The 12,258-nt window shown below is 36.7% G+C and overlaps 1 protein-coding gene across 2 annotated transcripts; it reads left to right on the forward strand.

Moving 5' to 3' along the window:
• Positions 1-2,659: 2,659 nt before the first annotated feature.
• VDAC2 (voltage dependent anion channel 2) lies at positions 2,660-11,241 on the forward strand. Of its 2 annotated transcripts, XM_061344249.1 has the most exons (9): positions 2,660-2,804; positions 3,847-3,896; positions 6,123-6,275; positions 6,359-6,411; positions 6,853-7,080; positions 8,254-8,404; positions 9,386-9,443; positions 10,157-10,252; positions 10,922-11,241. In XM_061344249.1, the coding sequence occupies exons 1-8, from the start codon at positions 2,738-2,740 to the stop codon at positions 10,246-10,248; spliced, it is 852 nt and encodes a 283-aa protein (XP_061200233.1). In that variant the 5' UTR covers positions 2,660-2,737; the 3' UTR covers positions 10,249-10,252; positions 10,922-11,241. The 2 variants fall into 2 exon arrangements, with proteins under 2 accessions (XP_061200233.1, XP_061200232.1); XM_061344248.1 differs by lacking the exon at positions 10,922-11,241 and having other exon boundaries at positions 10,157-10,722.
• The last annotated feature ends 1,017 nt before the right edge of the window (positions 11,242-12,258 follow it).

Consider the following 12,258-nt stretch of genomic DNA (forward strand, 5'->3'; position numbering starts at 1 on the left):
CCACTTGATTTTAAAATGAGGGATAAGATTATCTGATAGTTGTTTTCACAGCAAAGCTCTTGTTAAACTGTACTTGTATTTGAGTTACTTTTATTGAGTAGTTTCTTACTGAAAGACACTTCAGAATAAAAGCTGAAGAAAATTACTTCTGATTATAAGAATTTACAAATCTAGTTAACTTGCCAGCATTGGAGGATGCAGGAATGATTATTTTTTTTGGCCCTGTTTTCATTTAATGGACATTCTGATGATGGCAATGCTTATCAGGTAATTAGTATACCGCAAATTAACTCTGTTTCCCTTTTGTCCATCCCTGTTGGTATAGGAATAGAATAGCAGTGTGACAGTTGTACTCTCTTTTTTAACTTCTTAATGTAAAACTGGGATATGTAGGCTGGAATATTTGACAAATACTGGCTGGATTCCTTGTGATGGGAGGGATGCTTAACTAGGCCAGATAAAATGGCAGCATCCTTATTACTGTAGTAATCCTTTGTACTTAGATACAGATACCGGTTTGTTAACTTCTCTCAGGACATTACTGTTTAGCATAAGTGTCTTCCCTGTAATGGTTGTCTAGTCAGATTTGAGACATTGAAAACAGAAGTGAACAGCTCGTTTATTTATACTGTAGAAGCATGTTTGTGCTAAAGGCTAGTATAAAACTTCAAAATTAGAAATAATTATTCTTCTGAAGATGTTAGAAATAAGACCTATTCATTAAAGGAAAGATGCATAGCTAAACTTTCTCTAAATTAAAGTGCTTATGAATTGTACAGTTGCTGTATAGTGGAAATTTAGAGGGGAAAGAGAAGTGTTTCTGCTTTCCTGTAATTTGGTGTACCACCTGCTTTTTATTGAATAAGTAATAGGAACCATTTAATGTCTTGTCACCAGGATTAGTATCTGTTCTGCTATAGATATTTTGTTTTTCTTAAGATGTATGTTGTTACAGACTTGAATTTGGGCTAAGTCTTTTTAATCTTCAGATACTCTAAGTTGTTCTTATATCCTTTTTTTTTTTTTTTCTTTTCTTTAAGAGACAATTTACTTTAACAATGGAAAACCAGACTTATTTTATGTTCTTGATGGATGTCTTGCCACAGTGATACGGCTGTAGAGTTTAGAATTCCATACCAAAGAAGGGTTTTTCAAAAAAAGCTGTGAATGTAGGTATTTTTGCTTGAAGGTGGTTGAAGTTATTCTCTAACGGTTTAGTGATGTGGAGTAAGGTACTCTGGAAAACTGCATTGCAAATTGTAGAAAGATCAAAAAGTCTTGTGCCTTGCCATTGCTTGCTAGAAAAGTTTGGGTAGTTTTTTTTTTTTTTAAATAGTAGCAGCTAACACAATGAGGCTGCATATGGCAGGTGTAATTATTTCTGGTTTTGTGTCTGTGTGTGTGTGTTGTGTGTGTTCCTTTTTCTTCAATGTGGATGCTAATCTGAAACAAATCTCTAGCGGAATGATGCCCCAAAGGAAATTTTTCGGAACTGGATGTTCCAGTAAAGTTTTTCCCATGAAAAGATGGGAAGAAACTTTTTGAGAGGAAACTCGAGAGAGTATTGCACTTGTTATTTTTGAGGTTCTAAAGATATTTCTCTGTTTACTTAAAAAATCTGACAAAAATGATGATCAATTATGTTAATCTGACTTTCTCCGCAAAACAAATGTGACCAATCAGTTTAAAAAGATAAGAGATTATTTTTTTTGTGTGCGTTTAGGCTTTTTATGGCTCTTATCTAGTTAGTTTCCTTGTCCTTGTGTCACCTCCACACCCTCTCTACACAGCATGAGAGAAGTTACTAATTCTTAAAAATGTGCAGTCTTCTGTGCTTTTGTACTTAACAGTGGCCTTTTGCTATTGAAATCTTGGGGTAACAGTTAACCAAAGGAAGGTACAGATAGAGTGTATCTTCACAGGGAGGAGAACCATACAGGCCCATGTGAGACCTTAGGCTACTATCTGTCCATTGGGCCAGGGAGGCTGGGTCATAGCTGTTCTTGAATGACAGGTTCTTTAACAGCAAGATTGCCAGAGGCTCCCTGTCTTAGAAAGGGACTTCTAAAGAGTGCTTTTCTCACTGACCCAGCACTCCTACTACTTGCTTGTTTTAAGCTAACAAGACAACCCCCCAGATTTAAGCTGCTGTATATTCGAGGGAGGGAGGAAACTTCAAGAGACTGATTGTTAGTTAATGGCACTAGATGTTCCCTTTTAATTTGTATGTCTACTATTTAAAATACAAGATGAATGGTGTTGCAGAACAGATACGCGCTCTTGTTGTATTTTGAAAATAAACCCTTGTAGGTCCCTATGGCTAATTTTCATAAGCATCTGTCAAATTCGACTGTGTGGCACAAGGACAGTTTGCAAGCTTCCTGGTTTTTGGTGATCACTTCCAACTCTGGAAATACGAGCTGTTAGTTGATTTCTGATAATTAAAGATGTATGGAGAAATGTACTTGAAAACTTAAGAGTTGGATGATCTTGTAATGCCTCTTCTCTACAAGGAAGTTACTTAAGCCAAGAAAAACACTGTTCACAGTGACCATCACTGTGAAAATCTATACATATTTCAGAGAATACTGTAGTTGTTTGAGCTATCTGTCTGTTAAATGCCTTCATATATGAATCTGCCTTAAAGAGTATCTTTAAAAAGTTGTGGTAGTATTTTTTTGTGCGTACGCAGTGATAAAAGGTTCACTACTAATTAGCCCATTACCTTTCAGCTCCAATGGCGATTCCTCCGTCATATGTAGACCTTGGCAAATCTGCCAGAGATATCTTCAATAAAGGATATGGTAAGAATAGTACCTTTTTATAGAACATGGTATTTGTGGTGCAGCAATGAATTGCCTTTTTAAACCTATATGTGAAATTGAATCTTTGAATGCCTGAGTTTCTGGGAAGGGGGAAGCAGTGGCGTTCTTAGTATCATTATGGTCAACTAACATATCATTGGTGGTTTCTTGTGGGCTGCTCTGATGTGAAGTCTGTTAAATATTACTGCATTAGCTACGTAAATGTCAGAGGTGTACAGGGCTGCAAGAATGTAAGTGTCAAGTGTAATTAAACTTAGGAGCTCTTTGTTTACCGATCTGTCTGAGCCACAGCATTTGTTGCTACAGAAAGGGGTACACACCATTGCAACACTAGCCTTTTTTGGAATAGAAAGAGGGATAGCTATTGGGATTAAGAATCCTTCAACATTTTCAAATATTTTAATACCAGGTGGTTGCATAAATTCTGCTTTGTTACAGTGCTTTTTCTTTCTGGTCTTTGGGAATGCATGTGGGGGCTTTCTTGCCAAGACTGTCGCTCAGCTCTAAGGGTAACAATATGAATTGATATTCCTATAAAGCCTACTTATATTACAGTTCCAATGGCTGTGTATTTCCCAGTAACTTCACTTTTACAGTTTTTTTTATTTTGAGGTAGTTATTCTTGGTGCTTGGAGAGGAATTTTATGTATTGGAGTAGCTCTTCCGATGACATTGACTACAAAGCTGATGCCATCCCAGAAGCAGCAAAGAATGCGTTTTGTCTGTCACTAAATTTACTTTGGGAAGTCACTGGTAGTTAACTGTGCAGTGTACTACTGACGTGACTATCTGCTTTATGTGATGATAGCAGAACAGAACTCCTGGCTTGTTTGAGAGTAGCCTTCTCTACCCACTGTGGCATATAAAACTTAGAGTGTTACTGAGGTCAGTCTGTGGTTGGTTTTATATATGTATGTGTGTCATGGCAGTCACACTGCTAAGATTGGTTGGAAACCAGCTTCTTGGAAAATGTGCATGGTCTTAAAGCCTTTTGGTGTAACTTTGACTTCTGTTTGTTAAGGTTTTGGGTTGGTGAAACTGGATGTGAAAACAAAATCTGCAAGTGGAGTGGTGAGTTTAAATACCTCTTAATAATTCTATTTTTTTTTTAATATGTTCTGGTATTCAATTAGAAAGGATACCTTCCAGATGCTGTTAGTAGCTTATAGGTTATGTAATTTATACATAAATTATAAATACATCCTGGTGTAAAATAATTTCAGAAGCCCCTAAAGATCTGACTGTATTCTGAATGTAGCAGGGGTGTTGCACTGTTTAGTAATCTTCATAAATAAAAAAGTTTATTATTTGTCCCTTGTATCTGAAGGTAAACAAATAGCTGACAAATATAGGAAGTATGTTAATATATCAGTGACAGCACACAGAATTCATTTCTAAAGTATCTTGTAATACTGTTTATGTTAGGAAATTTCTGGCATCTTCATGCTTGTGTGAAGTAGTTGGCAATGAATTAGCATGTTGAATCTTTTGATCCTCTTTAAAGTTGTTAGTTTTGTAGTAACGGTCATACAAGGTGTCTTCGTCATCCAAGCAGTGATTCCTGTAACTTCTTATAGAACAGAACTTGCAGGATGTAAAGGTTGATTTTTTGGGGAGTTTATATATCTGGGAGCTTTAACAGTGTAACTGGCTGTTAGAAACAAGGTGCATGGATTATGTGATGTGGTTGTTTTTTTTTCCCCAGAAGTCTGTATCCCAACTAAAACAGTTTGCAAGACTTCTGTTATAGATGTAGTTGTTCTTATTTTACCTTACTTCTTTTGAGGGCTACCAGTAATACTGATAAACCTCTGAAAAATCTAAGCCTTTGTGTGAATTCCGTATCAGTTATAAGCCATAGGAGTAATTGCTGGCATGTATATACTGCAAATGTTTTAAAGCAGAGATAAGAGATAATGTAATAATTAGCTGCTCCTGAAGCTATTACCACAAAGGTTGCAGTCACATACACCTGTGCAGTAGAAATAGCACAAGGCAAGAAATTAAAGCTGAAGTTATTAGGACTTGAAGTTGTGTAGTCCCTCTCACTTGCCACGTGATAGACCTTACCAGAATTACGTAACTGTGTGAATGGTTTAGAGGTTCACTAACAAGATAGAGGTAAATGTCTTGGCCATGATTAAATTTGATCAGCTGCTATTAAAGAGCAGTCTCGTCCATGATTGTGAGGTGCAGTATGTCTTGGGCTGTGAGAATATGCTTAAGGAGTCGTAAATTCAAACCCGTATTTCCTTCTGGGGGAGGTGAGTGTGAGGAGTTGACAATAATACTGTGCCTGGAGGAAGTTGGAGATAAAATTCTGATTTATGTGTTTTAAGAAGCTGAAAAAATAAAATTCTTAAATCATAAGGGCAATAATATTTCAGTGGGAATTGCTCTTTAACATGCATTTGCAAAACAACACACACTTTTTTGATGTTATTGCCTTTAGTTTCTAAATAGATTACTTGTTCTTTGTGAGAATTGAATAGAGACATTGCAAACTACTTAGCTTAACAGGGAGATGAGAGTGATATTGCTAACTTTTATCTACTTTCAAGAATTCCAAGTAAGACTGTACACTCTACCTCATAATTCAAATATGAATGTTCTTCCTGTGTGTCATTAAACCAGAGTGTCAGGGGAGTAGGAATTTGATAGCTGCCAGTAAAAATGCTTGTGCCTATGGCTTGTGTGAAATGACTGATGCATCAGTTAGACTGAGAAGTCTTACAAAGCAACAAAAATCCCCAACAACCAGACCTCCACCCCCAATTTGAAAAGTAATGACGTTCTGTGACATTGTACAGTTGTACATAATTTATCTTTGAAGATGGTTGGCTGGAATAATGGAAATACATATGTGGCCTTCAAAGAATTTAACTGGAGTTGCATTAAATGCCTTATAGTGTTTCTGGCTTTTGGTTTGATGTTTAACTTGCTCCTTAGGAGTATCAACCTTATATTTCAAGAACTTGTTTCTGCTTTCAAGCAGAATACTTAGGGTAACTCCTGTCTTGCTTCTGAGTTATGTTGCAACCCTGTACATTTTGTAATAGTGGCAGAAACTGCAGTGTGATGGGAAGTCGGGACAGAACTCCATGTGGCACAAATTGTCGAGTTTTTTTGTCCTTGTTGTTCCCCCTTCTACCTCCTCAAGTTGCCTAATGTTGTTAAACTTGTAGCATAGGATAAGATGATCTTCATATTTCTGAAGGAAAGTATTTTCCCTTTTGGCACTGTGTAATGCTTTCAGGATCACATTAATCTGTATAACATGAACGCTGTCCTTTTTAGGAATTCACAACATCTGGTTCGTCGAACACAGACACTGGAAAAGTGAATGGGAGCTTGGAGACCAAATACAAGTGGGCTGAGTATGGGCTGACTTTCACAGAAAAATGGAACACAGATAACACTCTGGGAACAGAAATTGCAATTGAAGATCAGGTAATAGATTAGGAGAGTATTTATTTGGTTTTTGTACCTAGCAGAACTAAATTCATAGCTCTGTCTTCTCCCTCTTCAATTAGATTGCCAAAGGCTTGAAGTTGACATTTGATACAACTTTTTCACCAAATACAGGGTAAGAATTGTTTAACTGTTTAACCTTGTTTAGGGCAGTAACAACACCCATAGTCTGTCAGTGTTCATTTGGTCTGTTGTAATGACAGAAATGTATGGTTTGCTGTTGATCCAAATCAGCAAATCCCAATGCTAAAGGCTTCTGCTCTTGAGCATCACATCTTAATCTACAGAGTTAGTACTGGACATTTCACAACAGCACACTTTCTTTATTTTCTGTGATAGAAATATTTGTAAGATTGCAGGAGGTATGAAAATGCCTCTACATTTATACAAAATGCTTGTTTGCAGTAGCCCTGTGCTTTCTTGATGGCCTAACTGTGCTTTGGCTTAGTCTAGAAGATGAATGTGGATGTATATACATTGTGTAGAGTCATATGGCTCAAATCTGGCAGTTTGTTAAGAAAGATCATACCTTAAGATAATTGTTTCTCTGTTTCAGAAAGAAAAGTGGTAAAATTAAGTCAGCTTTTAAACGTGAATGCCTAAACCTAGGTTGTGATGTTGACTTTGATTTTGCTGGACCTGCAATCCATGGTTCAGCTGTCTTCGGTTATGAAGGCTGGCTTGCTGGTTATCAGATGACTTTTGATAGTGCCAAATCAAAATTGACAAGAAATAACTTCTCTGTGGGTTACAAGACTGGAGACTTCCAACTGCATACTAATGTGTAAGTACTGACAATTGTGTCCAGATTTACAGAAACAGGCTTTCTCTACTTTTCCTTCTTTTCCTTGTAGTTAAAATACAAATGTTTGAAATACAAAGAGGTGCTTGCAATGCCATTAGGTGGAGTTCATTTTTCAATAGGAAACTAAATAAATGATAAAGTGGTTATTTTTTATCTCTCTTTCAAAACACTAAGTACCTGCTGCTTGTTAGCACTTACAGCATGATGTACAGCTTACTAAATACTGAAGTACATCCAAATTGAAAGTGTAATAGTTCAGTTGTGCAGAGCTGATCATAATGCTTTTTCCAGCTTTATATCTGGAATTATATCTGACTAAGGGCAGTATATTTGTTAGAGGTAGTAATGAGTGTTGCACTGTGTAAATAGGCCAGTAGTAGTTCCTGGAGCAGGACCAGAACTTGGTTTTTGGACTTTTCGAGTAGGTTCACCTTCTTGTGTGTCTGGGATGAAAAGTACATTAAACAATGTAACTAAACAAGTATAGGAGACCTTGTTTATAAACTCTCTTCAGACTTGTTATGTTTAGATTTTTAATGTTCTTCAGAGCAAGGTGGTCAAAACCTACTGAAGAACATGTTTTCAATCCAAGTCAATAAAAATTGGCATGCTTCTAGTGTGTTTAGTTAAGGAAGTGATATGATTTTTTGAGGTAGAAGTTTGTCCTTTTGGAGGTGGAGGATGGGCATTATGTCTCTGGGCTTCTGGAAGTTGAGTATGGGAGGAAGCTGCAAAACGCTTTAGTGTGGACTAAGAATTCAATTTCAGTTTACTAATGTCAAGTATCATAATAGATCTTTTTAAAAGGGTCATCTTATTCTTTAGGAATTTCATATGTGTTCAATAACCATGCAGTTCAGAATGCCCATTTCTTAACTATTAACTTTTATCCATTGTGATCTGAAATTGCATTCAAGCACTTAGTTCAGCATTAGTGTGAGTTAGCTGTAGCACTCTGAAATACCTTTTTCTTCTATGAATTATTGCAGTTTAATTTTGCTTTTAAGCCTTTGTTTGTCTCCTCTTCACTTGTTGAAAAATGTGAAACAACTGAGACTTTCAGAATTCACATGGAAATAAAAATTTCAAGTGGTTAAAAAATGTTGGAGTTATGTAAATACAGGAAACTTAACTTTTTGCTTAATTTGGCAGCAATGATGGTTCAGAATTTGGTGGGTCAATTTACCAGAAAGTGAGTGACAGTCTTGAAACAGCTGTAAACCTGGCTTGGACAGCAGGTAGCAACAGTACTCGCTTTGGCATTGCAGCTAAATACAAGTTGGATTCCACTGCTTCTATCTCTGTAAGTATTGATCTAACCAAAAGGTTACATTAAACACTGTGCGCTTTCAGTTTCTGCAGATCTGCTTGTTAGTATAGAAGGAGGTAATAGGTCAGGAAGCTGCATAGGAATATTTTTGCAATTCAGACAGTTACAATAAAATGTAATGCAATACAATAAATTTAAATACAATATAAATTTTATTTAAATAAAGGTTTAATGTATTTAAAGTCTGTATTGCTGCATACAGCAAAGTCTTTTAGAATCTGTCAGATGTGCTACTCTACATAACTTAATGTATTTTAAAGAAATTGGAAAAAAGAACTCCAAAACCCTTCATGTCTACTTCTGTAACTTCATGTAGTTTAAAACCAGTTTTGGGGGAGCTCTGTCATGTTCTGTGCAGGAACTCTGGTGATACTTGTTAAAAAGGTGATGTACAGAGTTATCTGTATGTTACAAAGTTAGAATTGAACCTGGACTGTTGGAGTCATCCTGTAGAGGAAGTGATGCAAAGTGAGATAATTTTGCACATATTGTTTATGCTGATACTATGAAATGTTTGCTGCTTGACTGATTGGACCTGCAAGATGCCAATTCTTTTGTAATAATACAAATGTGGAGTTTTGGCCACATACAAAAGTGGCTTGTTTTGGGACACTGTGGTGGTAAATTGCTATGGTCTTCTGAAAAGTGGGGAGTGGGAATGGTCTCCTGCCAAACTACATTCTGGTAACAGTTCTCCCAACCCTTACATTCTGTCTGCTCTTAAATATGTTACTTCAGCTGTAAGCTGAGGGGCAAGGGCATAGCTGGGAGGAGAGAATCAAGTAAGCATAGAGACATTGAAAGAGCAAGTAAAATTTGATTAAGTTGATAATGACAGTGTTGCCATAGTTATTCTAGCTTCTGAATGATGATTAAAAACTAATCAGTTACAGCATTTCAATTGCTTTGTTGTGTATGTTGTTTGTTTTTTGGTTTTTTTTTTTTTTTTCTTAGGCAAAAGTGAACAATTCTAGTCTAGTTGGAGTGGGTTACACCCAGACCCTGAGGCCAGGTAAGGGTCATTCCATGAATTATGTCACATACTTAACTTTTATTCACTACAAAGAAACTCTTTGGGTTCTACGCATTCATATCCAACTGTTTCCCTCTTCAGAATAATTTGGTCTTGAAGACAAAGTAAATGTGTTATAGTAGCTTATCTTGCATGTCAAACCTTTAGCTAAGCAAGACAAATTCTGTTGCATCTGGTGGTGTTTCTGCAACATGGTGTATTGAATGATAGCAGGTCTTGAAATAATCACTAATTGCCAAAAGATGGCACTTCCTGCTCTTTGTATTTTGTAAACCCTCCAGAAGGTAACTTGTTCTGATTAAATATGAAAACATCTGCTAATGCTATATTACTATTGGTTAACTCCTTATTTGAAAACCAATAAAAATCATAGTTTCATTCCATCCCTTCCTTGGTGCAAGTGTCTTTCTATGCAAGCTTTTTCTCCTTTGCACACCATGATGTGGGGTAGGGGTCTTGTACTTATCAATTAGAGACTGTATATCTGCTTTGTAACATCTACAAAAAACGTACAGCTTGATTCACATGAGTAGCTTTAAATGGGTTTAATGGGTAAATTTTCGTAGAAATCTTTTGAGAAAAGTAATAGAATAGGAAAATAGCTACAACTGGGACTTGCAATGGTGGAGGTTGAGTTGCATGAAAGCTACTCCGATTATATGTTGTAAACATGCTGTTTAAAAATCTTACAGGTGTGAAGCTTACACTGTCTGCCCTGATAGATGGAAAGAGCATCAATGCTGGTGGCCATAAACTTGGTCTTGGCCTGGAACTGGAGGCTTAAAAAGGTGAAGAAACTGCTGCAGAGAAGGGATATCAGAAGAATTTGGCCTTAAAATGTATTTCCAATGTGACCAGCAGGCTTTTCTTTATTTCCACACGCCCCCCCCAAGAAGGATGACCTAGAACAAGAGCTGTATTTGAAGTATTTAGACAGTTACTTGTTAGCTGGTTTCTAGTTAAATTGGTTACCCGTCTAGTTAAAATTCTGCATTAGTGCAGTCACTTAAACATTATTTAAATGTATTTAACTGTTTAATGCGCTACCCACAAATAATGAAATAGACATTTATGAAAACCGTACAATTGTGTGCATGTTTGTTTTTATGTTCCTTTTAACGTTTGATATTGCCATTGAATGAAAAATGGATCAGCGGATGTTTTTGAAATGAGGTCAACAATTTTGTTTAATCACCTGAAGAAGAAATACGTTTGGTATCCCAAGACAAATTATGAATAAAATGAGTACACACACATATTTGTGCCTCAGATATTTTAAGAGTTAAGATATAAGGGTAGTGCTGAGTTAAGGTTTAACTTTTAATTTAAAATCATCCAAGAAGTAGTGCTCTGTACCTTTGTGCAGTTAAGGACCCACACCCATGACGACACCTAATATAGACTGTTTTCATCGAACAGTTGGATTCCTCAAGCAAGTTGAATGTGTTTTTCTGTAGGTAAGATTTGTCATGACACAATGGTTTAATTACCCCTGTGTTCCACGGGCAAGATTTGCTGTAGTACTAGTAGGCCTCTTGATGCAAAGAGTGCTAAGTAATATACTTGGCACACTGATTTTAAGAACTGCTCCCTGATGCTGTTGCCCAAGGGGTGAAAAACCTCACCACAAACACACCTTTTGCTTATATTTGTATGAAGTGAGACGTATCTCTGCAACTGAATGTAACAGTGTAATGGTATTACAGCCTACTTATGCCAACTGCTGTGAGAGGTTTCTGCTTAAAATGACTGAAATAAAGGCTTCATTTTAAATGGAGATGGCAGAAAATGCATCCAATTTTGCTTTCCTGTTGACAACTACATTTTGGCAGATACGCATTTTAAGGTGAGAAACATGCCTGATAATGGTAAAACTCATCTTTTTTCCAGGAAGGATTAAGAAAGAATAGAAGTATATGGGGTAGTTGGTCTATGAACATAATGTCTTTTAAGGTCAAATGTAACTAGATGTGAATTATTTTAATATGGAATATACATGTAAGAATGGGGCTTTATTGAGTTCAGGGGAGTGCCTGGAGCCTAATTCTTACAGTCCGTTATAACTGGGAAGATACTTAATCTTGCAGTCTGCAGTTCACAGCATCTTCCTTTATAGGGCAGGTGGCTAGTTTATGATCAGGAAGCTTTATCTTGAGTTTGAAAGCTGTGTTCAGTTCATGCTGGATTAGACTTCACCCCTGTTAGAAGTCTTGGTGATTTGCTGAAGGTCTTGAGTCATACTGCATTGTTGTCCTCAAATTCTTGAATTAAGTACTCTGTTGTAAACTGTCCAGGCTTTAGCTGTGGGAAAGCTGAACCACCTTTGCAGAAGAGTGGAGGTTAAGCTTCCAGCTCAGGCTCTTGGGCAGGCTTGCTAGTCTGACTAGTTCTGTTATGCGACTGTGACATAAGGTTTGACAGCCTTTGTTCTTGGGAGTTCCTTTACTGCTGTCACTAAATGCCTTTGTCTGAGGAGCACTTCCACCACTTGGTGATGGAAGAGGAATGTAAGGTGCAATTCATTGCACTCTTACTGCATGGTAACATTTGTGAACTCTACTTTGGATTGTTTTCATGTACTATACCTCTTAAAGTAGTGACTGTGCGGCCAAACATTTGACTTTTAGTGTGGGTTCTCCTTTAGTATAACTGGTTTTGTTGCTTCACAGTGTGTCCATGCTTCTCTTCAACTCTTCATACATATTTGTAATGGAAAGCTTTAACCTATTCATTTTACTCTGTTCTTATGTGCAACACTTTACTAGTCCTCATCCTGTAAACCTTAATTAATTTG

Source organism: Neopsephotus bourkii, unplaced genomic scaffold (genome assembly GCF_033783945.1).
Source record: "Neopsephotus bourkii isolate Nb327-2 ecotype Australia unplaced genomic scaffold, CSIRO-AGI_Nbou_v1 NB_196, whole genome shotgun sequence".
In the NCBI taxonomy this organism is placed as follows: Eukaryota; Metazoa; Chordata; class Aves; order Psittaciformes; family Psittacidae; genus Neopsephotus; species Neopsephotus bourkii.